Source organism: Perognathus longimembris, chromosome 5, assembly GCF_023159225.1.
Source record: "Perognathus longimembris pacificus isolate PPM17 chromosome 5, ASM2315922v1, whole genome shotgun sequence".
NCBI classification, from domain to species: Eukaryota; Metazoa; Chordata; class Mammalia; order Rodentia; family Heteromyidae; genus Perognathus; species Perognathus longimembris.
Genome location: NC_063165.1, coordinates 50198676 through 50225385, shown reverse-complemented (window position 1 = coordinate 50225385; position 26710 = coordinate 50198676). Strand labels below are relative to the sequence as shown.

General features: G+C 44.9%; 1 protein-coding gene across 1 annotated transcript in view; it reads left to right on the top strand.

Annotated features, from left to right (window-relative positions):
• The window catches only part of Heg1 (heart development protein with EGF like domains 1), a 93177-nt gene that overhangs the window by 11756 nt on the left and 54711 nt on the right, over positions 1–26710 (top strand). The window contains exons 2-3 of the mRNA XM_048345831.1: positions 17123–17419; positions 19858–20157. Of these exons, the coding sequence (XP_048201788.1) occupies positions 17123–17419; positions 19858–20157 (597 nt within the window). The remainder of the gene's footprint in view (positions 1–17122; positions 17420–19857; positions 20158–26710) is intronic.

The window sequence follows — 26710 nt, the reverse complement described above, 5'->3', positions numbered from 1 at the left end:
CCAGATGAATGCTGCTTCTGGGATTTCCTGTGAGTCTGGGGCCACTTCACAGAGGTCTGTAGAAGAGATTAATGGGAGAACTCAGAAAAGCCAGCGTCTAGGACCCTCCTGTGCTGTGGTCTGGGCTCACAGTAGTTCGTCCTCTTCTTCCTGCAGCGCCTCAGAACCTCCTCTCCCACTCTTCCTCCTCAGAACCAGGATGTTTTTCCTTGCCTTTTTATTGTTTCACTAACCTGGCAGGTCTCCTTTGGTGGAGCCGCGCCACTGGCTTCCGCTGTGGATATGAGGGAGGGTTACAGTGACCAGGGCCCTGCAGGCCTGCTCCCTGGCCCTGTGCCCTCTGCCTCTCAGCCAGGCCTGGCATGGCCCCTGGTTTCTGCTGCTTTATTAAAGCTTCCCCTAGGGTCAGGAGCCTCCTCTTCAGCTGCTCTGCTGGGTGTTTATTTCTCCAAGGACAGAGGTAAAGAAAATGGAGGTGCCTAGAAATAAGGCAGCCCACCTCGCTGCAGGAGGCTGTGTGCATACACTGACGAGTCTTCTGACCTTCCATCCCAGAGCTTTTTTTCCTCAAGGCCTTTCAAACAAACAAAAACCCTGTGGAATTATTTTTAAAGCAAAGAGCCCAGAGTTTCCTCAGGGTCCTTCATTTGTCCCTCCTGCCTGAGTAGTGTCCCTGAGACCACGTCAGGGCCAGCTCTGTTTCTAGAAGGCTGACCTTGGGGCTCCAGGCCAGCCCCTGCCTGAGCCCTGCCTGCACTCTGTCCTGCAGATCTGCAGGGGAGGGGAGGGGAGGCTGCCCCTCTGAACAAAAGCTGCCCCCCCCACACAGGGAAGATAGTGTGTGTTTCATAAAACTTTACAGTTGTCAACACTAGTGTCTGCCCCGAGGGAAAGCTTTTGAAAAATCTGATCCCTGGATCTCAAATACTTCATAATGTGTGTGATTTTTTTTTTTAAGGTAGTTGGGGGGAGGTTGCTCCTTTTAAGGTAAGAACAAGGAAGGAAATTAAACTCCCACAGAGCCCTGGACTGCCCTGGACTGTCCAGATCTAAGACAGAGTCTTTTGTTCACACAAACTCATTTGGCTCCTAAACGCCCTCCACCCAGAATCATTACATCCGCAGCCGCCTTTCAAAACACTTCCCAGAGCCCTGGAGCCTAGTGGGCGGCTGCCTTTCTGGGGAGATTACAGCCACCCAGGGCCCCCCAAGGTTCCTGCCTGCCCCAGAATATCCCACCACTGGCCATCAGGCCTGAAATCCCCTTCATTTAGATGGCTAGGGTGGGTGGGTGGGGACAGGAGGGGGCGAGGGGGAGGGAGGATCACTTCCTACTCTGAGCCTTCAGCCTTGCAAATTCCAGGGCACACAGAGCTTTTGCCTCTCTGGGCCGCTTTTGAAACCCCAGAGGGATTGGGGGTGGGGGGGAAGGTTATTTCCACAGTTCAGCTCCTTTGGAACCAAAAAGCTCCGTGAGGCAGTTTTTATATCTGAATCATTCCTGTAGCCTTCATAGTGTCTTGCCTATAGCTAGTACCCAGTTAAGTCTGTTGTTTTATGGCTAAATACACATAACAAAATTGACCACTTTAACCATTTCTAACTGTATGGTCCATGCCAGTGAGTAAAAGTACAGTTGTTAAAAACCTTTAATGCTATTCATTTCTAGAAACTCTTGAGCATCACAAACAGAAACTCTTTTAATATGTCTCAATCCCTCCCTGCCTTCCCCGCCCCTGATCAACTCTGTTCAGTCTATGAATTTTCTACTCTAAAAATGCCACATAGGTACAATTATATGATACTTGTCCTTTTGTGTCTGCATCTTTTTATTTATTTATTTTGTTGTTGCCAGTCTTGGGCCTTGGACTCAGGGCCTGAGCACTGTCCCTGGCTTCCTTTCGCTTAAGGCTAGCACTCTGCCCCTTGAGCCACAGTGCCACTTCTGGCCGTTTTCTATATATGTGGTGCTGGGGAATCGAACCCAGGGCTTTATGTATATAAGGCAAGGACTCTTGCCACTAAGCCATATTCCCAGCCCCTGGATCATTTCATTTATGTCTTCAGGGTACCAGCATATTGGTAGCCTAGGTTAGGATTTCACTCATTCCTAAAGCTATGTAATATGTGTGATGGACACATGGATGACTTTTATCTTTTAGCTATTGTGAATAACACAGCTCTAAGTGTGGTATATAAGAATCCATTTGGGTCTCTGCTCTCAGTTCTTTTGTATATGTGTGCAAGAATTTTAAGTCTTTCAGGGACCACTGTGCTACTTTCCATGATGTTTGTACCATTTACATTTCTACCAGCAATTATGGCTCTGATTTCTCTAATCCTTCCTTCCTTCCCTCCCTCCCTCCCTCCCTCCCTCCCTCCCTCCCTCCCTCCCTCCCTTCCTTCCTTCCTTCTTTCCTTCCTTCCTTCCTCTTTTTGTCTCTGGCAGTATTGAGGTTTGAGTTACAGTTTTGTGCTTGCTAGGCAGGTGTTTTACCACTTCCAGCCAAGCTTCCAGCCTTTTTTGCTCTGATTAATTGTGAGATAGAGTCTCCTTTTACCTAGAGCCAGTCTGGGCAGTGATCCTCCTATTTAAGCGTCTGGCATAGCTAGGATGACATGTATGTACCACCATACCCAGCTATTAGTTGAGGTAGGGTCTTGTGAACGTTTTGCCCAGGTTGCCTGAGTAACACAATCCAATCTCTGCTTCCCAAGTAGCAAGAATTATAGATGTGAGCTACCAGTGTCCAGCGGTTCTTTTAAATAATAACTATTCTAATGGGTGTAAAGATGAATGAATATTTCTTTAATTCATAAATTGTACTCAGTCTGTATTGTGGATTTAGAATTGTTTCTTCCCCTCATGGACCTTAGTCCTGACATCTGAGGGTTGCTGTGGTCCTTAGAAATGGTTATAATCTATGGAGGAAGTGGGCGTCAATGACAACCTAACCAGAATGAATGGTACAAAGCATCATGGGTATAAGAGCAGGAGAAGCATGTCACACTTCATGAATTGGAATAGCTAAAAGAACTGGCTGAACTTTGGTCTTCTCAGGTACAACTGGCTCACTGTTTTCTTTTTTTTTTCTTTTTTTTTTTTTTAATTTTTATTTTTTTTTTATTATCAATTGAACATAAATTTTTTTTTTTTACAAGGTGCTGTGCAAAGAGGGTGCAGTTACATAGTAGGGCATTGTGTACATTTCTTGTGATATCTTACAACCTGTTTTCCCATCCCTTGTCTAGGTCAGGTAGACCCATATGCAGTATACAATGTATCAAGCACATATACAGTGTTCACAGACTTGGTCTCTACTGTCTCTCCATCTCCCTTTGTTAACAGTCATATATCAGGGAGATCATGCCCCTTTGTTTTCTGTGTTCTAGGCTTGTCTCACTCAACATTATTTGTTCGAGTTCTGACCATTTCCCTGCAAATAACAATATTTCACCATTCCTAATCGCTATGTAGTATTCCATTGTGTATAAGTACCATATTTTTTGGATCCATTCATCTGTGGAGGGGCATCTGGGTTGTTTCCAAATTTTGGCTATTGTGAATTGTGCTGCGATAAACATGGAAGTACAAATGTCCTTTTGATATCTTGGGTTTTGCTGTTTAGGATAGATGCCTAGGAGTGGTATGGCTGGGTCATAGGGTAGGTCTATATTGAGCTTTTTGAGAAACCTCCATACTGTTCTCCAAAGTGGCTGTACTAATTTGCACTCCCACCAACAATGGAGAAGGGTTCCTCTTTCCCCACAGCCCCTCCAGCATTTGTTGTTTCCTGAGTTCAGAGTATAGGCCATTCTAACTGGGGTGAGGTGGTATCTCAGGGTTGTTTTTATTTGCATTTCCTTTACTAGCAGGGATGTTGAGCATTTCCTCATGTGTTTCTTTGCCATTTTTATATCTTCTCTTGTGAAGTCTCTCTTTAGCTCTTTTGCCCATTTCCTAATAGGTTTATTGGGCTTGGAGGGGCTTAGTTTTTTGAGTTCTCTGTAGATGACAGATATCAGGCCTTTGTCTGTTGCTGTGCTGGTAAATATCCTTTCCCATATCGTTGGCTGTCTTTCTATTTTGGTGGCTATGACCTTAGCTGTGCAGAAACTTTTTAATTTGTAGTAGTCCCATTTGTTGAGTCTTTCCCCTATTTGTTGTGCGCCTGGGACTCTATTCAGGAAGTTCCTTCCTGTGCCTATAAGTTCTAGTGTCTTTCCTACTCTGTCCTTCAGTAGTTTCAAGGATTCAGGTCTGATGTTGAGGTCCTTGATCCATTTTGAGTTGATCTTGGTGCATGGTGATAGGCTTGGGTCTACTTTGAGTTTTCTGCATATGGCTGCCCAGTTCTCCCAGCACCAGTAGTTGAAGAGGCTATGTTTATTCCATTGTATGTCTTTAGCTCCTTTGTCGAATATCAGTTGGCTGTAAGAGTGCGGTTTTATTTCTGGGTCTTCAATTCTAATCCACTGGTCTTCCGATCTGTTTTTATACCAATACCATGCTGTTTTTGTTATGATGGCCTTGTAGTAGAGCTTGAAGTCTGGTATGGTGATACCTCCTGCACTATGTTTTTTGCCTAGAATTGCTTTGGCTATTCTAGGTTTTTTGCTGTTCCATATGAACTTATGGATTGGTTTCTCTATTTCAGTGAAGAATGTGGCTGGGATTTTGATAGGTATTGCATTGAATTTGTATAACAATTTGGGCAGTATGGCCATTTTCACTATATTGATTCTGCCTACCCATGAGCATGGGAGGTCTTTCCATCTCCTTGTGTCTTCTTTGATTTCCCTTATTAGATTTTTGTAGTTTTCATTGAATAGGTCCGTCACGTCCTTGGTTAAGTTGATCCCTAGGTACTTTATTCTTTTTTTGGCTACTGTAAATGGAATCGTTTCCATAATTTCCTTTTCTGTTTGTCTATTGCTGGTGTACAGAAAAGCTGCTGACTTTTGTGGATTGATTTTGTATCCTGCTACTTTGCCAAATTGGTTTATTAGATGTAGGAGTTTGGGTACTGAGTTTTTTGGGTCCTTGAGATATAAGATCATGTCGTCTGCGAATAGGGATAACTTGATTTCTTCCTTGCCGATGTGGATCCCTTTGATGTCCTCCTCTTGCCTTATTGCTATGGCTAGGGATTCCAGTACTATGTTGAACAGAAGTGGGGAGAGTGGGCATCCTTGTCTTGTTCCTGTGTTTAGGGGGAATGATTTAAGTTTCTCTCCATTTAATATGATATTAGCAGTTGGTCTGTTGTATATGGCTTTTATTGTTTTGAGGAATGTTCCATCTATTCCTGTTCTCTCCAAAGCTTTTAATAGGTATGGATGTTGTATTTTGTCAAAGGCTTTTTGGGCATCGACTGAGATAACAATGTGATTCTTGATTTTAGTTCTGTTTATGTGGTGAATTACATTGATTGATTTACGGATGTTGAACCATCCTTGTGACTGAGGGATGAAGCCTACTTGGTCATGATGTATGATATTCTTGATCACTTTCTGGATCCTGTTAGCTAATATTTTATTGAGGAGCTTTGCATCTGTGTTCATTAGTGATATTGGTCTGTAGTTCTCTTTTTTTGTTGGATCTTTGCCTGGTTTGGGGATGAGTATGATATTAGCTTCGTAGAATGAGTTCGGGATTTTTCCCTCCGTTTCTATTTCGCGGAAGAGTTTGAGGAGTATTGGAATTAGCTCCTCACTAAAGGTTTTGTAGAATTCATTGGTGAATCCATCTGGGCCTGGGCTTTTCTTAGTAGGGAGGTTCTTGATTACCTCCTGTATCTCACCGTAAGTTATTGGTTTATTTAGTTGATTTATTTCTTCTTGGTTCAGTTTGGGTAGTTTGTACTTCTCTAAGAATTGATCCATTTCTGTAAAATTATTGTTTTTTGTTGAGTAGAGGTTTTGGAAATAGCTCCTTATGATTGTTTGAATATCGTGTGTATTTGTTGTAATTTTTCCTGTGGAGTCCCTGATTTTACGTATATGAGTCTCTTCTCTTCTTTTTTTTGTGAGTCTTGCAAGGGGTCTGTCAATTTTGTTTATTTTCTCAAAGAACCGGCTTTTAGTCTTATTTATTTGTTGAATGGTCTTTCTATTTTCAATCAGATTTATCTCTTCTTTAATCTTTGTAATCTCTCCCCTCCTAGTCGTTTTAGATTCTGTCATTTCTTGTTTCTCCAGTTGTTTTAGTTTCATCGTGAGGGTATTCACCTGCTCTGCTTCCATTCTTTTAATGTGGGTACTGAGTGCAATGATCTTGCCCCTCAGTACTGCCTTAGCTGTGTCCCATAGGTTTCTTTGTGATGTGTTTTCTTTGTCATTGTGGCTTATGAATTCGTTGATTTCATCTTTAATTTGATCTGTGGCCCAAGTGTTGGATAGCAGCGTGGGGTTTAGCCTCCAAGAGTGTGTATAGGCTCTGTGGTATCCTTTGTTGTTGAGGGTTACCTTTAATCCACTGTGATCAGATATAATACATGGGATGATGTCAATTCTTTTGTATTTGCTGAGGTTCTTTGTGTGGGCTATGACGTGGTCTATTTTGGAATATGATCCATGGGCTGCTGAAAAGAAGGTGTATTGGGTCTCTGTAGGGTGGAAGGTTCTATATAGGTCTGTTAGATCCATTTGGGCAATGGTGTCATTTAGGTCCTCAGCTCCCTTACTAATCCTCTGGGTGTTGGATCTGTCTCTTGGAGAGAGAGGAGTATTAAAGTCACCCACTATGATTGTGTTTGCATCTATCTTGCTCTGTAATTCTGTGAGAATTTGCTTGACATATGTCGGGCCTCTTTTGTTCGGTGAGTATACATTTATCACCGTGATGTCTTGATTCTGGATTTTTCCTTGTATCAATATGTAGTGTCCTTCTTTGTCTTTTTGAGTGGACTTTAAAGAGAAATCCAGCTTGTCTGAGATCAGGATGGCTACACCTGCCGTTTTGGTGGGTGCATTTGCTTGGTAGATCTTGCTCCATCCTTTCATTCGAAGCCTGTTTTTGTCCCTTGCTGTAAGGTGGGTCTCTTGTAGACAACAGATGTCAACTTTTTGCTTGCGGATCCATTCTGCCAGTCTGCTCCTCTTGATCGGGGAGTTTAAGCCATTTATATTTAAAGAGATCAAGGATAAGGGTTTTTTTTCTCCTTCCATTTTCTTGTTGGGCTGTTTTTTCCTGTTGTTTTTTTTTTTTCTTCTTGTCTTTAGTGAGCTTGTGTTTCTGCTGGACTTTGGCTATTGAAGTTTCTTTCTGAATCTGTCTGTGTGTCTTTTACGATCTCTGTTGGGTGGGCTTCCCCTCTTAATATTCGCTGTAGGGCTGGTTTTTTATTCACATACTCCTTTAGCTCCTCTTTGGTGTGGAAAGATCTGGTTCTCCCTTCGAATGTGAACTCCAGTTTCGCTGGATATTTGATCCGAGGTTGTAAATTGTTATTCTGAAGTACTTGGATGGTGTTCTTCCACTCACTTCGAGCTTGGTAAGTTTGTGTGGATAAGTCGGATGTTATTCGAATCCTCTTCCCATTGAAAAAAGTTTCCTTCTTCGCTTTGGCTGAATTCAGAATTTGCTCTTTAATCTTGAGGTCTGTAGTCTTGAATATTATGTGCCTTGGGGTGGTTTTCCTGGGGTCTGGCCTGCCAGGTGTCCTATAGGCTTCGGTTACCTGGATGGGGTCCCCTGTGAGATTGGGGAAGTTTTCTGCAATAACTTTATTGAGAACATGATTAAGCCCTCTGCTCTGATATTCGGCTCCTTCTTCTATTCCAATTATACGCAGATTATATCTCTTGTCTTTGTCCATTAGTTCCTGGAGTAATCTTCCCTGAAGCTTCACCTTTTCTTGGAGTGTGGTCATTTTCTGGTTGTTGTCAGCTGCTTCATCGTCCAGGCGAGAGATTCTGGATTTCATATGGTCCACTCTTTGTGTTATGGTTTCAATTGCGGAGTTTATGGATGTCAGAGAGCTATTCATGGTTGTCATATCAGCTCTGATCGTGGAAATTTCTTCCTTTAAAGAGTTGTATTTTAAATCTATTTTTTCATGCATTTCAATTCTCAGGGTGTGGAGATTTTCTTTAAAGGCGGCTTGCATTATATCCATTTTTGCTTCCATTTCTTTAAACGAGGCTTGCATTGTATCCAGTTTTGCTTCCATTTCTTTCTTGGCTTCCTGGGTGTCCTTCCAGATTTCCGCTCTAAACTCCTGGAATTGTTTTCTGATTTCATTTCTGACGGTTTCGATCATTCCTGTTAACATGTCCTCATTTGCTTTTTTATTCTCCATCTCCTCTCCAGTCGTGCTGCTTTTTGGAGCTGGCGAGTTGGCTTGTCCTTTGATGAACTGAGTTATGTTTCTTTGTGATTTGCGCATCTGGAAGTCTGTGTAGTTCTTCCCTCCCTTCTGTGTAGGCGTGTCTGCGTCAGCAGGTGCTGTCGCTGTGGCCCCGCCCACCAGTGCAGGGCACGCCTATCAGAGCGGGCGCTTTCGCCGGGGCCCCGCCCTCCTGTGCACTGTGAGTCCCCTACAACAGGCACTTAAGTGGGGTCTGCCTCCCAGAGCGAGCCCTGGGTTGTTGGGTTGTGCTTGCGCCCTCCCGCGAGTCCGTTGGGGGGGGGGAAGCAGTATGTGTGGGGCCCAGTGGGATCGACTGTCCGGCTGTGGCTTGGCACCCTCAGACCTCGCCTCCGCTTCGAGGAGGGGGAACGAGATCAGGCTCAGGTGACCCTGCTGGGCTGGTATTGCCCACCAGCGCCTGTGATTTTAGTTGTAAGAGTCCGCAAGGTCTAGGCGCCTCGGGTGGGGCTTGCCCTGCCGGCCGTCCCTGGCCCCTGTTGGGAAGGGGACGGGGCCGGTTCTGCCAGTTCAGGAACCTTTGGGGGCTTGGGGCTGTTCCGCCCTTCCCCTGCTAGACTGGCTTCCCAGTGCCTGCTGGGAGCTTCCCGCCTGATTTGGGGAATCTTTGTTCCCACGGGAGTGGGGAGGGGGAGGGAGGGAGATATATCGTCTTTGTCGGGCTTGGGTCTCCCGTTGGGGGAAGGGATTATGGGGGACTCACTTTTGCTGCTTTGTGTGCGTGTCCCGCACCGCCGTTGGCCCTTCAGGGGTTGGCGAAGTGTCGTGGTGGCTCCCCCGTTCCCTCTTTCTGCCGCGCTGGGTTCCCTTGTCCGAATCCGGTGTGGACCCGAACTTCTCGTCGCTGCTGGGTGTGTCTTGGTCCGCACCCTGCTTTGTGTCCGTGGGGTCTCCCGCTATATGGATTCTGCGCTCCTGGCAACCTGTCTGCCGATCGCCGGGTTTCCCTTTCCCAGCCTGACCCTGTTTGGGCCAGGGCCGGCTGGTGGGGGGAGGGTGCCCCGATTAATCTCCGGCTCCGTGTAGGTTTTCGGTTCTTCTTTTTTGCTCCTTTTTGTTTTCCTGCGTTTCTCCACTGCTTCTGGATGCTGGTTTTTCTCACTGTTTTCTTATGTGTTTTTGTTGCTGTTGTGGGGCTCAAATTCAGAGCCCATTTCCAGTTTTCTGGTGGTTAATTGGGAATAAGAGTCTCCTGGACTTTGCTGCTCCTTCTGGCTTTATATCCTGATCTTCAGATCTCAGCCTCCTGAGTAGCTAGGATTACAGGCATGAGCCACTGGCAGCTGGCTCCCCCACTGTTCTTTTTTTTAAAATCTAAGTCTGGTTCCTGGGGAAAGGAACTGAAGTAAAGAGCCAGGCTCTAGTCCTTTTCTTTTCTTTCTTTCTTTTTTTCTTTTTTTTGCCAGTCCTGGGGCTTGAACTCAGGGCCTGAGCACTGTCCCTGGCTTCTTTTTGCTCAAGGCTAGCACTCTGCCACTTGAGCCACAGCGCCACTTCTGGCCTTTTCTATATATGTGGTGGTAAGGAATTGAACCCAGGGTTTCATGTATATGAGGCAAGCTCTCTTGCCACTAGGCCATATTCCCAGGCCCTTTAGTCCTTTTCTCTGCTACCTATTTCTAGGTTAATTTGGGCAGGAAACTTTAGTGCTAAGACTTACTCTTCTCTTTCATAAGAGAGAAAAATGTCAGAATCTAAAAGGATAATTTAGGGCCCCCAAAATTATCCTGTAAAAAGCACTTTGCAGATTGGAAAATGTGTGGGATTTCTTAATTGGATCTCTGAGAACAGAAGTATAGTTTCATTCCCCTGGAAAGCACCTTTTTAAACCTCCAGCTCCTTTTCAGTCTAGGCTACCCATTATACTAAAAGGGAGCCCCAAAGGAGGGGGTTCAAATTCCCTTCATACCTTTTAAGACCTCGCTCTCTCTCTCTCTCTGGTACTAGTCCTTGGGCTTGGACTTAAGACCTAGGTACTATCTCTGAGCTTTTTCTGCTCAAGGCTAGGCACTCTACCACTTTGAGCCACAACTCCACTTCTAGTTTTCTAGTGGTTAATTGGAGATGAGCGTCTCATGGATTTTCTTGCACAGGCTAGCTTTGAACCCCCCATCCTCAGATCTCAGCCTCCAGAGTAGCTAGGATTATAGATGTGAGTCACTGGTGTCCAGCTTTTTTTTTCTCTCCTTGTGTGAGCAATTAGGAAAATTTGTAAAGACTACAAAGAAACCCACTTATAGATATAGGAAACCCCTTGATGGAATCTAACCATCTCATAGCTCTAAGAGGCGTTTTCAAGTTCCAGATCCCAGAAAAGGGGGAGGCAGGGATAGGGAATTTCAGAGTCCAGATCAGAGCTGTACTGTTCTAGAACCCTTCCTTCATGGCCTTTAACCTTAGCAAGTTGACCTTCATCTTTCATCTGCCAAATGACAGCCTGGAAAAGCCAAGGGACTTTATGTGGTTCATGCATGACCTGGCTTCCTCCTGCCTGCTTGCCTGCCTTCTTTCTTGCCTGCTTGCTTCCTTTTCCTACCCCCCCCCCCCCCCGCATCCCTCCTTCCCTTCCTTTCCTCCTTCCTTCCTACCTTTCCTTCCTCCTTCTTTTAACCAGTCCTGGGACTTGAACTTAGGACCTGAGCACTGCCCCTGAGCTTCTTTTGCTCAAGGCTAGCACTCTACCACTTGAGCCACAGCACAACTTCTGGCTTTTTCTGTTTGTGTGGTACTGAGGAATCAAACGCAGAGCCTCGTGCATGCTAGGCAAGCACTGTACCACTAAGCCACATTCCCAGCCCCTTTCTTTTCCCTCCCTCCCTCCTTCCTTCCTTCCTTCCTTTGCTTCCTTCCTCCCTCCCTCCCTTCCTTCCTTCCTTCCTTTGAGTACTGGGGCTTGAATTCAGACCTGGGTGCTGCCTCTTAGCTTTATCTCTCAAGGCTGATGCTCTACCACTTGAGCCACAGCTCCACTTCTGGCTTTTTTACTGGTTAGTTGGGGATATGAGTCTCATGGACTTTCCTGCCCAGACTACCTTCAAACTATGCTTCTCAGATCTCAGCCTCTTGAGTAGCTAGGTCATCTTTGTCATCTAGGTCAGCTTTGTCATTTTTTTTTTTGGCCAGTCCTGGGCCTTGGACTCAGGGCCTGAGCACTGTCCCTGGCTTCTTCCCGCTCAAGGCTAGCACTCTGCCACCTGAGCCACAGCGCCGCTTCTGGCCGTTTTCTGTATATGTGGTGCTGGGGAATCGAACCTCGTGTATCCGAGGCAGGCACTCTTGCCACTAGGCTATATCCCCAGCCCCAGCTTTGTCATCTTTGATCATGTTTCTGGTTCTGCCTCTCCCTCCAATTTTCAATTTCCTGTTAAAATCAGTCCTTGATCCTTAGCCTGTCCTTCTCAGGCCATCTTCTCTCCTTCCTCCTAACCAACAGCCCAGAACCTTTCACTGCTACTGGATGTTTTCACTTGGAAATTCTAATAACCTACCTTCACAACTGCTAAACAGACTTTTCTTGTTTCTCTCAAACTCATTCCATTCTGGCTCTCCTCTCTCTTCATTACCATTCTCTTCAGCATGCATAAAAATTATATCTGGCTTAGAAGATCTAGAGTCCTCTTGCTCAGTCTAATGATGTGCAGCTGGTGCCCAACCAATGCCGCCTGTCTCCCAAGCCCGTGTGTGAGATGGCTCCTTTCCTCCGGGGGAGAATCAGCAGAATCAGCGACAAGGACGGCGCAGTTGTGTGGCACAGTTGTGTTTAAAGCTGAAGTTTCAAGGACAGTGAGACTATTGTGCTTTGCCCTAATAGCTCCTGCCCTGAAACCTCACAGAGGAAGTGTGGTGGACCCCAGGCCCCGGTGGTGGTGATCACGTCTGTTGTTAGTGAGTGTGTCACCCTGGAAGCACCAGCCCCTCGGTTTCCCCACCTATCAGGGCTGTCACAAGCATTAAGTGAGATAATTCATGTGAAAACTTTTACCAGATGGTAAGCACTGGGTAGATGTTAGTGACATCTGAATCTAAATGGAAGGACATGAACATAAAGGGCCCATTCTTCAACTCTGTGCCCCCGAAAACACAAGCTGGCAGCTGGCAGCACTTGACATTTGGTCCTTTCACAGCTTGGTGGCCAGGCCAGGGTGGGGCTGGTCCTCCCAGAGGAAATTGCCTCTTCGGGTGACTCCTGGTTCACTCCGCTTGCACGGCTCAGAAACAATGTGAACTGAAAACCCCAAATCACTGGAGAGGAGTGGTGGCGAGCAGCTGCTTATTAAGAAATCCTGTCCTGGGCTGGGCCAGCTTCCCTCATGATGCTGGATCCCAAACAGATGCTTTGGAACATTTAGACTATGCTACAGTAGTGGAAGTTGTCAACTTGAGGGGATGAAAAATAGGCAAAGCAATAAAACTCTATTGTTAATTTCCATTCACGATGGAAGGGGGAGGATGTGTCCTGACAGAAAGGTTCAAGTGAAGCAGGAAGGATGACCTGCTTAAAAGTTACTGCACCAGTTGCTCATGCCTGTCATCCTAGCTACCCAGGAGGATGAGAGCTGAGGATCATGGTTCAAAGCCATCCCAGGCAAGAAAGTCCATGAAACTCTTTAGTTACCGGCAAAAAGCTAGAAATGGAACTGTGGCTCAAGTGGTAGAGTGCCAGCCTTGAGCAAAAAAAAGCTCAAGGACAGAGCTCAGACCCTGAGTTCAAGCCTCTGTACTGTCACACACACACATACACACCCCTGAGAAATGGGACATGCCAACTTGTGTATGGCTTGCTGTTGTGGCTCAGTGGCCATGAAAACTGTATCAGTAAGATGGTTTGGTCAGTTCTTTAAAGTTTTGTTGTCTCTTACTTAAGTTAAACTCGGTCTGCAGGGCTCAGCAGCAGTGCCTTGCTGTGATATTGCAGAAAATTAGGCTGTTTATAATTCTCATGAATTATAAACAAGGCTGTGATAAACTACTTCCTTATATCTATCGTCCTGTGCACTCCCTTAATATCCCTAAAATTAATTTCTGGAAATGGGCCTTGTAGATCGATTTAAGATTAGTGCAATGGATTGTTAATTAACATTTCTTACCAGAAAGACTGCCAATTGCGTTCTTCTCCTTGCCTGTCCCCCACCCCCCCCACCTCAGTATCAGGATTTGAACTCAGGGCCTTGCACTTACTATGCTGGTACTCTACCACTTGAGCCATGGCTCCAGTCCTGGGAATAGTACACTCTTCTGCCTCTGCTGCCCTCGCACTGTGATCCTTCCCAATCTCATAAGAAGCTGGGATTATAGGGGTGAGTCACTGGTGACCAGGTCCTTGTAACTTTTGTGAAATTTTAAAACCAAAATTTCTTATTTATTAGAATTTGATCAGTAACTGATAGCGATTGATTTGAAAATATGTTCATCTAGAGAACATTTGAATTAGCTTCTGCCAGATATCTACCTCCCTATTATGATATGAACATGTGCATAATAGTTTAAATACCATTTTAATACTGGTTTTTTTTGTGCTGGTACTGGGTTTTGAACTCAAGGACTCACACTCTCACTTGGCTTTTTCTGCTCAAGGCTGGCACTCTACCATTTGAGCTCTACCTCTATTTGCTGATTAGTTGGAAATAAGAATCACATGGACTTTCCTATCTGGGCTGACTTCAAATCGTGATCCTCAGATCTCAGCTTTTTTTTTTTTTTTTTTTTTTTTTGGCCAGTCCTGGGCCTTGGACTCAGGGCCTGAGCACTGTCCCTGGCTTCCTTTTTGCTCAAGGCTAGCACTCTGCCACTTGAGCCACAGCGCCACTTCTGGCCATTTTCTATATATGTGGTGCTGGGGAATCGAACCCAGGGCTTCATGTATATGAGGCAAGCACTCTTGCCAGTCCCAGCCCAAGATCTCAGCTTCTTGAGTAGCTAGGATTACAGGTGTGAGCCACCAGCACTCAGCTTAAATCACACTTCCAGAGTTTTATTCAGTCATTTTAGCATGTTCACAGGTTTAAGACCGCTTTTATCTATGTCCTGAACTTGAGGTTCTGACTACCATAGTCAAGGTGAATTTGTGCTGAGCTCTCACATTTAGCCTGGTTTAATGGTTACAAATTTTGGAGTGAGATTAATTTTTTTCTTTTACTTACACCCCAGATTGAAAGGCTAGGTTTTCTTGCTGTCTCCTCTGCAGGGTAGGTTTGCTTCTATTTGTCAAATAGCCAAAGTACAGTTCCTTGGGGTCCCCAACTTTACACAGGTTTCCTTTGGAACTTTCTAGAGAGAGTTGTCTCCCACTTCCTGCATCCCTATGGCCCTCAAACAAGTTCAAGGTCGTAAAGGTTGAGCGGGCTCCAGCTTCAGTCTCAGCTCACCTCTGTATTCCCAGTCTTGGTTGGTTTTTGGTCTCAGAAGATTTGATTCTTTGCTTACCAACTCAGAAATGCACTTAGGAATATTTTTAAAAACTGCTTTCTTCAGCACTTTTAGCTGTTGGTCATGGCAGGATTCTTGAGGATACTGCAGGACTATCATCAGCCTTAGAGTTTCAGCTATCATTGGTCCCCTCGGGGAGAGAGCAGGGTTCAGGATGAGCCACTCGTGTCTTCATGTGACCATTTGTTCCTGCAGCGGGGCTCCTTGAGTTGGCTAGACAGGGACTTCTACTGTTCCCAAGGCCACCCGTGCTTCGTGCAAGGCCAGCCACACTCCCCACTGTCTGGGTCGTACACTTGCTTAACAGTTAAGTTCATTATCTTCCCTTACAGTTGGTCAGTTTGGCCATGGGTCTGAAAACCTGTCTTCTCACAATCAGTGTGTGTGTGTGTGTGTGTGTGTGTGTGTGTGTGTTTCAGGGCTAGTGCTTTACCAGTTGAGCCACAGCTCCTCTTTTGGCTTCTATGGTGGTTAATCGGAGATAAGAATATAGTGTACTTTTCTGGCCAGGCTGGCTTTGGACTGTGATCTTTAGATCTCAACCTTCTAAGAAGCTAGGATCACAGGCATGAGCCACTAGTGTCAAGCTTATGTTTGGCTTTTTGGTTGCTAATTGGTGATAAGAGATTCAGGGACTTTCCTGCCTAGCCTGGATTCCAGGTGCAATCCTCAGATGTCAGCCTTCCGAGTAGCAAAGATTACGGGCGTGAGCCACAGAGTAATTTTTTTCTTCATTGTGCCCAGTTCACCAAGAGGATAGTGAAAGTGTCCTTTAACTTTTTTACTTCATCCAGCTAGGTCACCTTGCTTTTGCAGCTCAGACAGGAAGAACAAAGGGAACATGTCCCATGAGTCGTTGCTGTCTATAACTTTGTAGTCTCAAGTTCAATTTAGGGACTTTGTGGCTGCCCCTGGAGACACTCTTCCCCACCCATTTCCATGTAAGCCTTGCCTGTGTGGGGCTGGATCCAGAGAAAAGCCCAGAGGCTTGGGCAATTTCCCTTCCTCTACAGGAAGCCTCTGCTAATTATCACCTCCAGGAAACAGAATAGAAGGCTTAAAAACACTAATCCTCAAGGGATTTGGGCGAGGAAATGATTCCCTTAGGAAAGTTTGTGTGACTCTCTTGTGGAAGTTTTTATAATCTCCACCCAATGAGCCTCAAATGAGGGAGTTGCTGGGGCCACTGATCCAGAACTGCCCTCACTCAGTAAGCCAGCCACGTGGTTATTGATCCTCTGGCTGTATGGCTAGTAAAATCTGCACTGGCTTTCACAAAGGTTTAATCCAAAATGTATAGTGACATATTGGAGATTCTTTACATGAAATGTATATTGAAATGATGATGTGTTCTGAATGTTAAATGAGGTAAAACATTATTTTCACATTGTAATTATTTTAAATATGTGACTATTAAAGTTACTTATAGCCAGGCACCAAAGGCTCATGCCTATAATCCTAGCTACTCAGGAGGCTCAGGTCTGAGAATCAAGGTATGAAGCCAGCCTGGGCAGGAAAGTCCCTGAGACTCTTATCTCCAGTTAGCCATCAAAAAGCTAGAAGTGGAGCTATGGTTCAAGTGGTAGAATGCTAGTCTTGAAGAAGCTCAGAGACAGTGCTTAGTACTTAGCCCCCAAATAACTCTTCAAGCACAAAATAAAGAAAGTTACCCATGTGGGTGTTTGTTCCTTGCTATGATTTGAACAAGCACTAATCTACAAGATAACTTATTCCTTCTGTCTGCATTGGTACAACTTATTCCTTCTGTGTATATTGGTGCGTGACATTTACATACAAGCTATAGTCCCACCTGCCTGCCGTCTCTGCTCACCAGATGGTTTGACGTTGTTACCTCACTGATAAATATAGCAGTGACTTCATTCATCCCCACGGAGATTTTTCCACAGCCCTTCCTCCCCAAGCAGAAAGAGAATTGTTTCCAATTGGGGATAGTGGAGATGGGACTTTCAAAGAGACCTTTAGTCAGCAATAACCTCAAGTGTCCTGCTGGCGATGGCCAAGGGTCCTCTCTGAAGGTTTACTTCTCAGAAACCAGCAAATCTCCCTGATGTAATTTCTTTCTTTCTTTCTTCCTTCCTTTTTTTTTTGCCAGTCCTGGGCTTGGGACTCAGGGCCTGAGCACTGTCCTTGGCATCTTTTTGCTCAAGGCTAGCACTCTGCCACTTGAGCCACAGCGCCACTTCTGACTTTTTCTATATATGGGGTGCTGAGGAATCCAGCCCAGGGCTTCGTGCATGCTAGGCAAGCACTCTACCACTAAGCCACATATCCAGCCCTCCTGATGTAATTTCTTAACCTTTCAGCTGCTGTCAGCAACTCTGGGCCAGGAAGGAGCAACATTGAGCCCCACAGTGAAAACACTGCCTTCCGTTGGAATCAAGAGGACCTTTCCACAGTGGTCTCCAGAGAGGGTGCGATGGCTCAGACCTCCAGGATGAGCCACCTTTCTTCAGAATCTCCAGAAAACCTCTCTGTCTTTACCGAAATGGCAAGTGCTAAGGGAACGAACGAGTCTTCAAGTCAAACAAACTTCACCATTTCACCTGTTGAGCACTTATCTGAGATCGCCATGGCTCTAACCTCCCAGGACAGCACTTTATGTGAGTTTGCGTGATGATGCTCATTATATTTGTATATGTACCAGCTTCTTCCACATTCCTGTTCCCCAGTCTAGAGCAACTGTACCCATCTGGAGGGTCCTGGCTAGGGGGCCATCAGACCTGTGATGTATGCAAGCCATCTGTGGCAGGCCAGATGAGGGTGTGGATTTGTCGAGCATCCTCATTGGTCTGTGGCATCTCTGCTTCATGGCTGGTCTGAACCAAACCTTATCCCTGCTCAGGGCTCTTAGCGCACACTCCAGTCTCAGAAGCATGGGTCTCATTGGATGTGTGGTTGGGAAAAAATGGTCCGTCTGTTTGTATTGATAGTTTGTATTGCTAGGGTTCAAATGGTTGTTCTTCTGTTTGTACAATTTGATGGTTTCCTTAAAAAAATTTTTTTACCAGTCCCAGGGCTTGAACTTAGAGACTGGGTACTGTCTCTTTTGTTCAAGGCTAGTGCTCTGCCACTTGAGCTGCAGCTTCACTTCCGGCTTTTCTGGTGTTTAATTGGAGATAAGACTCTAATGGACTTTCCTGCCCCCATTGGCTCCAAACTGCTATCCTCAGATCCCAGCCTCCTGAGTAGCTAGGATTACAGGAGTGAGCCTGGCTTGGTTTGCTATTTTTAGCAGAGAATTTCAGGAAGGGTCTGGGGCTGCATGGCTAAGATTTGATTGAAGCACAGAAGACAGAGAAAAGTAATGGTTGTTAGGTATCTACTACATATCAACATGTCTATTCTAGCAATCTTTACAGGAAGCTGATGAGGTTGTGTTATTCTCATAGGAATATGGGAACTGAAGGTCAGAGACTGTAATGAATCCAGTGTGTGAAGGACAGTTAGCAGCTAGCTGAAAGCTAGGCTTTCAGCCTAGGTCTGTATATCTGAGTGAGGCAAAGTGGGGTGGGATGAGGAAGGGGGGATGCCCAGTGTGAGGGAATATACAAAGGAGGGCACAAGTGGCCTCTTGGTGGGGCAGCAGGACATCCTGTCTGGGAAAAGGCCTGAGTTGTACACAGAGCAGCAAGGAGGTCAGTTGTGGGGGGACAATCATGGAGAACTTTTATAGTTCAAACCTGGTGTGTTGGGAAGAGCCACTGAAGGGGTCTGCATAATGGAGTGATACTGTTAAGGCAAATGTGTTGAGTGAGGACTCATCCAGCAGCTCATCTGTCATCTGGGTGATAGGGAGGTAAGAAGATGAAGGGAATCTAGAGGGAGGTGGAAAACACAGCTAGACAAAGATATCCAGACACCAGGAATTGACTAGGTGACGGGCTGAAGAGGTAGGGCTTGGTAAAAATATAACAAAGAAAAGATGATAGTTGGTGAGGACCTGAAGGCTGAGCCATCAAAGATGACCCCATGGCTTCATGCTGTACGGACAAGGCTGACAAACAGGTCTGATTGGCGGCACTCAGTGATGTAAGAGAAATGTATGAGGGTATTCTGTTTCACCCATGCACACTGGTTACAGAGCTTAGGAATTCTGCACAACATACTGCCTGGTTTTGTTGATCATCCAGATATTGGAAATTCTGTTTACATTGGATTCCAGTCAATTCTGGGCCCAACTTAATGGGATGTGGGTGGGGAGTTATGATGATGGTTTTGGTGGTTACCGGTCTCCAATTCCATATAGTCTGATACTACCCTTAAATCCATACCCCGTACTGATCATTTTACTACTACTTCCCCCCCATAAAAAAACAGGCTGTGAGGTCAAAAAACTTATCTTAGTTAATGGTTTTTGTTTCAGGAGCTTATGGTGCTCTGCCACTTGACTCATTCCACCTACCAGTCCTTTTTGCTTTAGTTATTTTTCGGATAGGGTCTTATGTTTATGCCTTGGCCTTCCACATGGCTAAGGTAACAGCCACATACCATCAAGCTCAGCTGGTTTTTGTTGTTGTTTGTGTTTTGGTTCAGATGGGGTCTGGTGAACTGTTTTCCCCAGGCTGGTCTTGAAATGTAGTTTTCCTGATCACTGCCTCCTGAGGAGCTGGAATTATAGATGGGTGCCACTGTGCTTGGCTCAGGAGTTAGTTTTTGTAATAGAATGAATAATCGATCCTAATTTCTTATCATATCTATATATTTCATAGAGGTCAAAGCTGACTCTATTAAAAATTATGAATGGGAAGTTCGCTGGTAGAATTGTGTGTATGTGTGTATGCTGGTCCTGGGGCTTGAACTCAAGGCCTGGGCACTGTCCCTGAGCCTTGTGCTCAAGGCTAGCACTATCACTTGAGCCACAGCTCCATTTCTGGCTTTTTGGTGGTTACTTGGAGATATGAGTCTCACAGACTTTCCTCTCCAGGCTGGCATTGAACCAGGATGCTCAGATCTCATCCTGAGTGGCTAGGATTACAGATGTGAACCATGGGTACCCAGCCATGCTGGTAGAATTTTAATTATTGCTATCTGTTTTCAGCCTTGGAAAGGTTTCCCCTGCCATCCAGCAGCAGTTCAAGGCCAGAAGACAAAAGTTCCCCTTCTCAAGTGGAGAGTGAGATATCCCCCATCTCCCTGGAGAAGGGGACGGAGCACCTAGGAGTGGGGACTGCACATACCCAGGTAGCCAACATGTCAGCTTCCCTCCAGTCCTCCCTTGCTCCCGAGCCCAGAGAAGGGGCCATGCTCTCCAGGAGGAGAAATACCTTGGAACCAGAGCTTATCTTCCATCGCTTCTCCAGGACACCGGCTTACTCTCCTTCCTCAGGCCATCCTTCATGTGAGTGCTTCTGCCCTTGGCTCACCCCCGCCATGGCCATTGAGAAGAGCTATAACTTCAGGAGTACAGCCAGCTATACCAGAGGATAAGGCGGGTGGGCTGGGGGGGTGGGGGGCGGAGAGCCATGCTACTAATGCCAAGCAGCATCTGGAGTACGAGTACAACCTACATAAAAAGTTTATCTTAGTATTTAAGTTTATGTTTCAAATACTTTTTTATTTTGGTAGGGGGTGGTACTAGGTCTTGAACTCAGTGCCTGGGTGTTCTCCCTTAGCTTTTTCTGCTTAACACTAGTGCTTGAGCCATCTCCATTTCCAATTTGTTGCTGGTAAAATTGGAGATAAAGAGTCTCATGGCATTTTCTTCCCGGGCTGGCTTCGAACTGTGGTCCTCCTTAGTAGCTAGGATTACATACAGGTGTGAGCTCCAAGTGCCTAGCTCAAACAGATTTTAATTGTATAAGGAGGAAAAGAATCATTGGCTACTCAAAGTCATCTGTTCAATGCTTTCTGCTTCCTCCTGTCGTTCTTCTCCCATTTCTCCATACCCACACACAAATACTAAGTGCTATGGGGCTGGCATGTCATCTTACATGAAGACCACATTCTGGGGTGCTTGAGTGACATGGTGAACACCATCTCTTTGATACGAGTTTTATTTCTTTATCATTTCAAAAACATTTCCTTCAGAGGCCACAAAAACATGGGTACCCCTCTATCTTCCTGGGCATCAACTGTGCTTGTAAGGCACAGCTTTAGCCACTGCGGCTGCGGACTGCTCTCCTCTCTATCCTTCCAGCCCGCCTCAGCAGCGTCAGCTCAGCATTTCCTCCAGCCTTTTTTCACTTCTCTGGTCCTCTGTTCTGTACACCATGGGATACAGCGTCTACCTGCCCAGGACTGTAATTCTATTGCAGATACGGGCTGTGCCTATTCCTTCTAGGTTTCCCAGCCCCCAGAACAAGGTGCAGTTGATAAGAAATGGGGATTTCCATGTGCTCAAAATATCCCCTCAAAGGGCACAACTTGCCATGGTCTGAAGAGAATGCTGGAGAACGACTCCTCTTGGCTCTTCTCAGGTGTTTGTGTCCTACTCGTATTTCCATCCTCAGGCCACAGGGAATAGGGCAAAGGGGTCAGAAATACTCTTGGGAAACTGAGGTTGTTCCTTCAGAAATTTGCCATCTCAAAATTCTTATCAGTCAGTTTTTCAAAGTATTTTGCAAGACTAGGAGTTTTGAGTTTATGTCATCAAAGCAAAAACAGCCCAGGATCCTTTCTGTGATGTCTATTTAAAGCAGCCAGTTCCTCTTCCATACACTTCATATACAGTTTCCTGCTGACTGGGTATGGATATAATTTATGATTCATGTTTTTAGAAGATTGCTTTTAAGATTATTCACCAACATTGGCTGGATTGGATAAAAGCTATGATCCTTTGCACCTCCAGAGTTCTGTGGCTCAGTGATTTACAACCAACTTTACTAAATGGTGGAAAGGAAGCATTTTCTAGGAAGTTCTACTTTGATTCTGGCCAGAGTCATTTAATATTTATAATTTATGATTCAAGCCAGGACTGTGGTATATTTGAAAACTAACTCAAGTTTCTAATTTTACTGGACCCAACTCTCGATTCACCTGTATTTTCAACACTAGCAAAGAGAACTTGCCTTCATATTCTGAGATTGTATTCTCAAAACCTTATATTTCTAATTTTTGGAGAGCTTTACTATAGAATTAATTTTTCTTGAGTCTTTTCTTAAGGATTTTTCCTCCTTAGTGAGCTAGATGCTCTGTGGTAGGTAAGGTCAGGCCATCTTCTTCGATGTCCCCTGCTTTGGGGCAGAGGATACATCTACCAGGACCTGAAGCCAAAGAGGAACCCAAGTTTTGCTTCGTTTTTTTTTTTTTTTAATAGCTGGTCTAAGTGAGGAACTGATGTGCATACCTGTAATCCTAGCTACTTAGAAGCTGAGATCTGAGGATTGTGGTTTGAAGCCAGCCCAGGCAGACAAATCTGAGAGACTGTTATCTCCAGTTAACCAGCAAAAAGGCACAAGTAAAGGTATGGTTCAAGTGGTAGAGTGCTGGCACTGAGAGAAAAAGCTAAATAAGAGCTTGAGGCCTTGAGTTCAGGTTCCAGTAGTGGCACCATAGACGGATGGATAGATGGATGGATAGATAGAGACATAGGATGGACAGACAGACAGAAAGTCAGATAGATAGATAGAGCTGGTTTAGCACTTACATACCAATCCATCAAACAGAGCTGTGTATACTTCCTACCTGCCCTAAAAGGAATTCCGGAGATTCCGTTATCCCATTTTGGCTACATAATATAAAAAGCTGCAACTACTCAGAAAAAATGCTGAAGTTGAGCTGGCAAGACCTGAGGCTAAGGAAGGGCTTGAGTTACCTGGCCTGGCTCTTCAGCTCTGTGTAGAAGTAGAGAAGTAGAGAAATCGGATGGAGGATTGTGTTTTTTGACATTTGGCAACTCCATCCTTTAATTAATGTTAATGCACTCAGACCAGTGAGTTTGATTAGTGATGCTCCTTGCGAGGGTGGCACAAAGTTGGGCAGGACAGGCTTCCTGGGTGGAAATGTGAAATGATCAGATCATCTGAAGTGTTCTCTGTAGCTTCACCATTTGATACACCCTCCCCCACCCCCACTCATATACAATCCTACCCAGCTTCGCAGAAGCATGAGTGAACACAGCGCCCAAGGCAGGATAGCCAGGAGTTACCTGCTTCTGAAAACAAATCCTACACCTTGAAGAATTAAAGCAGGCATAGGCCCAGACAGCAGAATCAGACATTAGCAAAGAAATTCTTCTTTGCTGAGTGCCAGTGGCTCACTCCTGTAATCCTGAAAAGGAGGCTGAGATCTGAGGATCACAGTTCGAAGCCAGAAAAGTCAATTAGACTCTCATCTCCAATTAACCACCAGAAAACCAGAAGTGGTGCTGTGATTCTAAGTGGTAGATTACTAACTAGCCTTGAGCAAAAGAGCTCAGGGACAGTGCCCAGGCCCCAAGTTCAAGCCCTACAACTGACAAAAAAAAAATTATTCTTCTTGCTGCTTTACCTCCTCTGCTACTATATACCTTTCTACACATTTTTTTTCTATCCTGATCATGCAACTATTTGACCATTGGGAGGTAGTAAGCAAAGAAATAAGTAGAGGAAAAAAAAGCTCTCTTTGGAAGGCGGAAAGAGGTGTGTGTATGTTGAATTGTGTGAGTGGCTAGAATTGAGCACTAAATTTAGTCTAAGCTTCCTGGAAGCCAGGGCACAAAGGGAAGTTGGGTGGGGCATGAGATTGTTGTCAGATAAAACAAGCACACCATTTAGTCCATAGGCGTGCTTGACTAGGGCCGGAGATTCTAAGAGAAGTATTTCTATGTATGTAGGAATGTCGAGGATTGTAAATGTCTTCACTTGATGTTTTGTGGAAACTGCTCATGTTCTTTCAGAGGTGATATTCTATATAGGTTCTCGGTAGTAACTGAGGGTTTAATAATGGATCTCAACTTATAAAAGTATATCTGTGGGTAGCTGAGCCAATGTGGTCCAGGTAAATTGCTTTGTGGTAGCCTCACTATGTAAAAGGAGAGAACATAAATGGCTCAGGAGATTTCAGATTCAGCCTATCTTTCTTGAATATCAGTTACTTCAGCTCTACTTCTGGCAAGTTCTGAGTAGTAGTCAGGTCAAGGTCGAGCAAGTACGCCAGAGGTCTACTGTTTTGTGCTGGTTGGAGAGTGACTCCTATACTAGACCAGATAAGTAGTATAAAGGTCCTGTTACAAAGATCAGCTTGGTTTGTGTCTGTGCCCAGTGGTACTGGGATTTGAACTTGGTCTCATGCTTGCTGGGCAAGCACAATACTACCGAGCCACGCCTCTAGCTGCTTTTGATGGTTATTTTCTGCCTGACCTCCCATGCTTGATCTGTCTTCTTTTAGGCTCCCCATCCTGGCTCCATCTCCCTTCATGGACACAGAGTCTTGCAGGCTTTTCTGCCCAGGTTGGCCTGACGTTGGGATCCTCCCAGTCTCAGCTTCCCATGTGGCCCAGGGTGACAGGTTGGCCACTGTACTTAGCTATGAGTTGAAAAAAAAGATCACTAACTTTTCTACCCAGGCTGGCAAACCGTGGGCAAGCTCCCACACTGTCCTCCCCCCCCTTTTTTTTTTTTGGCCAGTCCTGGGCCTTGAACTCAGGGCCTGAGCACTGTCCCTGGCTTCCTTTTTGCTCAAGGCTAGCACTCTGGCACTTGAGCCACAGCGCCGCTTCTGGCCGTTTTCTATATATGTGGTGCTGGGGAATCGAACTCAGGGCCTCATGTATACAAGGCAAGCACTCTTGCCACTAGGCCATATCCCCAGCCCCTGTCCTCCCATTTTTGAATGGTTACTTCAGGGATGAAAGCAGGAAAGGAAGGACAATAATTACATAATCAATACCCCTAGTGAGCAGAAACATAGTACATGTCCGCTGAGATTTATAGAGCAGGTTTTCGTTTAGTAACATAAGTAGTGACTACAGATTCGTTTTCTCTAATCTACAGAAGCATTCACACACATTTCATTGCTTTGCTGTGAGATTAGGAGATAAAGTGCTTTGCACAATGCCTGGCACATTGTCATTGATCCATTAATGGTAATGTTTTGTTTTGTGATAGTCTCACCATGTAATTCAGGGTGGTTTAGGTTGGCCTATGTAGTCCAGGCTGGCCTCTCATTTGTGATCCCCCTGCCTCTTGAGTGCTGGGATTATGTATGTACATTGCCATGTCCAGACATGGTAGCTTTTTTATAATGAAGTGGTATTGAGAAGAAACAGTGTTCTACAGAGTGCTTAGATCCAGGAAAACAGCTATTTTTCTTTTTTGACTTGTCTTTGTGACTTTTGTGATTGTTACTTCTGTGGTCATTTAGTTGCTAAAACTACCAAAATGAATAGGCGTGGGCTATCCAAGCTGACTCCAGTAAAATCAACACTACTTTCAATGAGAATATTGAATGAGCTGGAATAAAATTGATGTGTGTGTATGTGTATATGCGCCCGCACACATGCACACGCATGTGTGTACACATGCCCCTAAAAGTACTGGGGCTTGAACTCAGGACTGGACGCTCTCAGCTTTTCATTCAAGGCTGGCACTGTACTACTTAAGCCACAGCTTGTATCTGGCTTTTTGCTGACTAATTGGAAATAAAAGTCTCCTGGACTTTCCTGCCTGGGCAAACCTCTATCCTCAGATTTCAGTCTTCTGAGTGGCTAGGATTACAGGCATGAACCACAGGTGCCTGGCTAAAATTCTTTTACAAGTATTTTAGGGCTGGGAATATGGCTTAGTGGTAGAGTGCTTGTCTTGCATGCATGAAGCCCTGGGTTTGATTTCTCAGCACCACATAAACAGAAAAAGTGGCACGGTGGCTCAAGTGGTAGCATGTTAGCCTTGAGAAAAAAGAAGCCAGGGACAGTGTTCAGGCCCTGAATCCAAGCCCCAAGACTGGCAAAAAAAAAAAAAAAAAAAAAGGAAGTATTTTAAAACAGTGGAGCTAATAAGTTGGGGCATATGTATACCATTAGTATACTGAAGTGGTTTTTTGTTGTTGCTGTTTTCAAGCCAGGTGGGTTTAGATAGGCTGATTCCTCCATTCCTTTCCATTCTTGAGTTTTAATTACTGTTCATCCACACCTTTCTATTCTTTCCTATCAACTGCTTTTCTGGAGTGCTTGCACATTCATTTTGTTTTCATTAAGGGCCAATCCCTTGCCTAGCAGGCTATGTTCTAGCAATAGTTGGGCCTGTGGTTTTCTGTTAGGGTAACGGGAACCCTTTGTTTCCTGTGTTTAATCTTGCTATATCTAAAATTTATTCATACTTTTGGTTACCACTGCCCCTAAGACTGGTCTTCAAGAAACTGTTTGTAATGACAACTTCCTTTTCTCTTTTCCTGGGCCATAATTAACAGCTCAAAGTCTTTATATAGGTGTAGAACACTTTTTACTATTTTTAGCTTATTAAAACTCATTCTCTTTTCTTGCCTGATTTTTTGTTTTGTCTTTTTTCTTTTTTGGTACTGGGGATCGAACCCAGGAAGCTGCCCTTAGCAAGGCAAGAGCTTTGCCACTGAGCTACATCCCAGCCCTTTTCTTGCCTGATGTTTCTCTCTGCTCACTAAGCTTTCCTGCACTTTGTTTTGTTTGGTGTATATTTTCTAATTTTTTTTTGTAGTACTGGGGATTGAACCCAGTACTTTGCATATGCTAAGTACTAGGCAAGAGCTCTACCACCTTATATGCTAAGTACTAGGATAAGTACTAGGCAAGAGATCTATATCATTAGAATTAAATTTTAATGTACGCTTTTAGATGTCAGTTCTTACCCTCTGGAAAGTTTTTTGTGGAAGAAAGGTGTCAGCGCCACCTATAAAATGTGGAGCAGACCATGCATTTTACCCACGGAGCATAATTTAAGTCTTGAGGCTCAATAGTCACTACCATCCTGTTCCAGGAGGCTCACTAGAGTAGTCTGTTG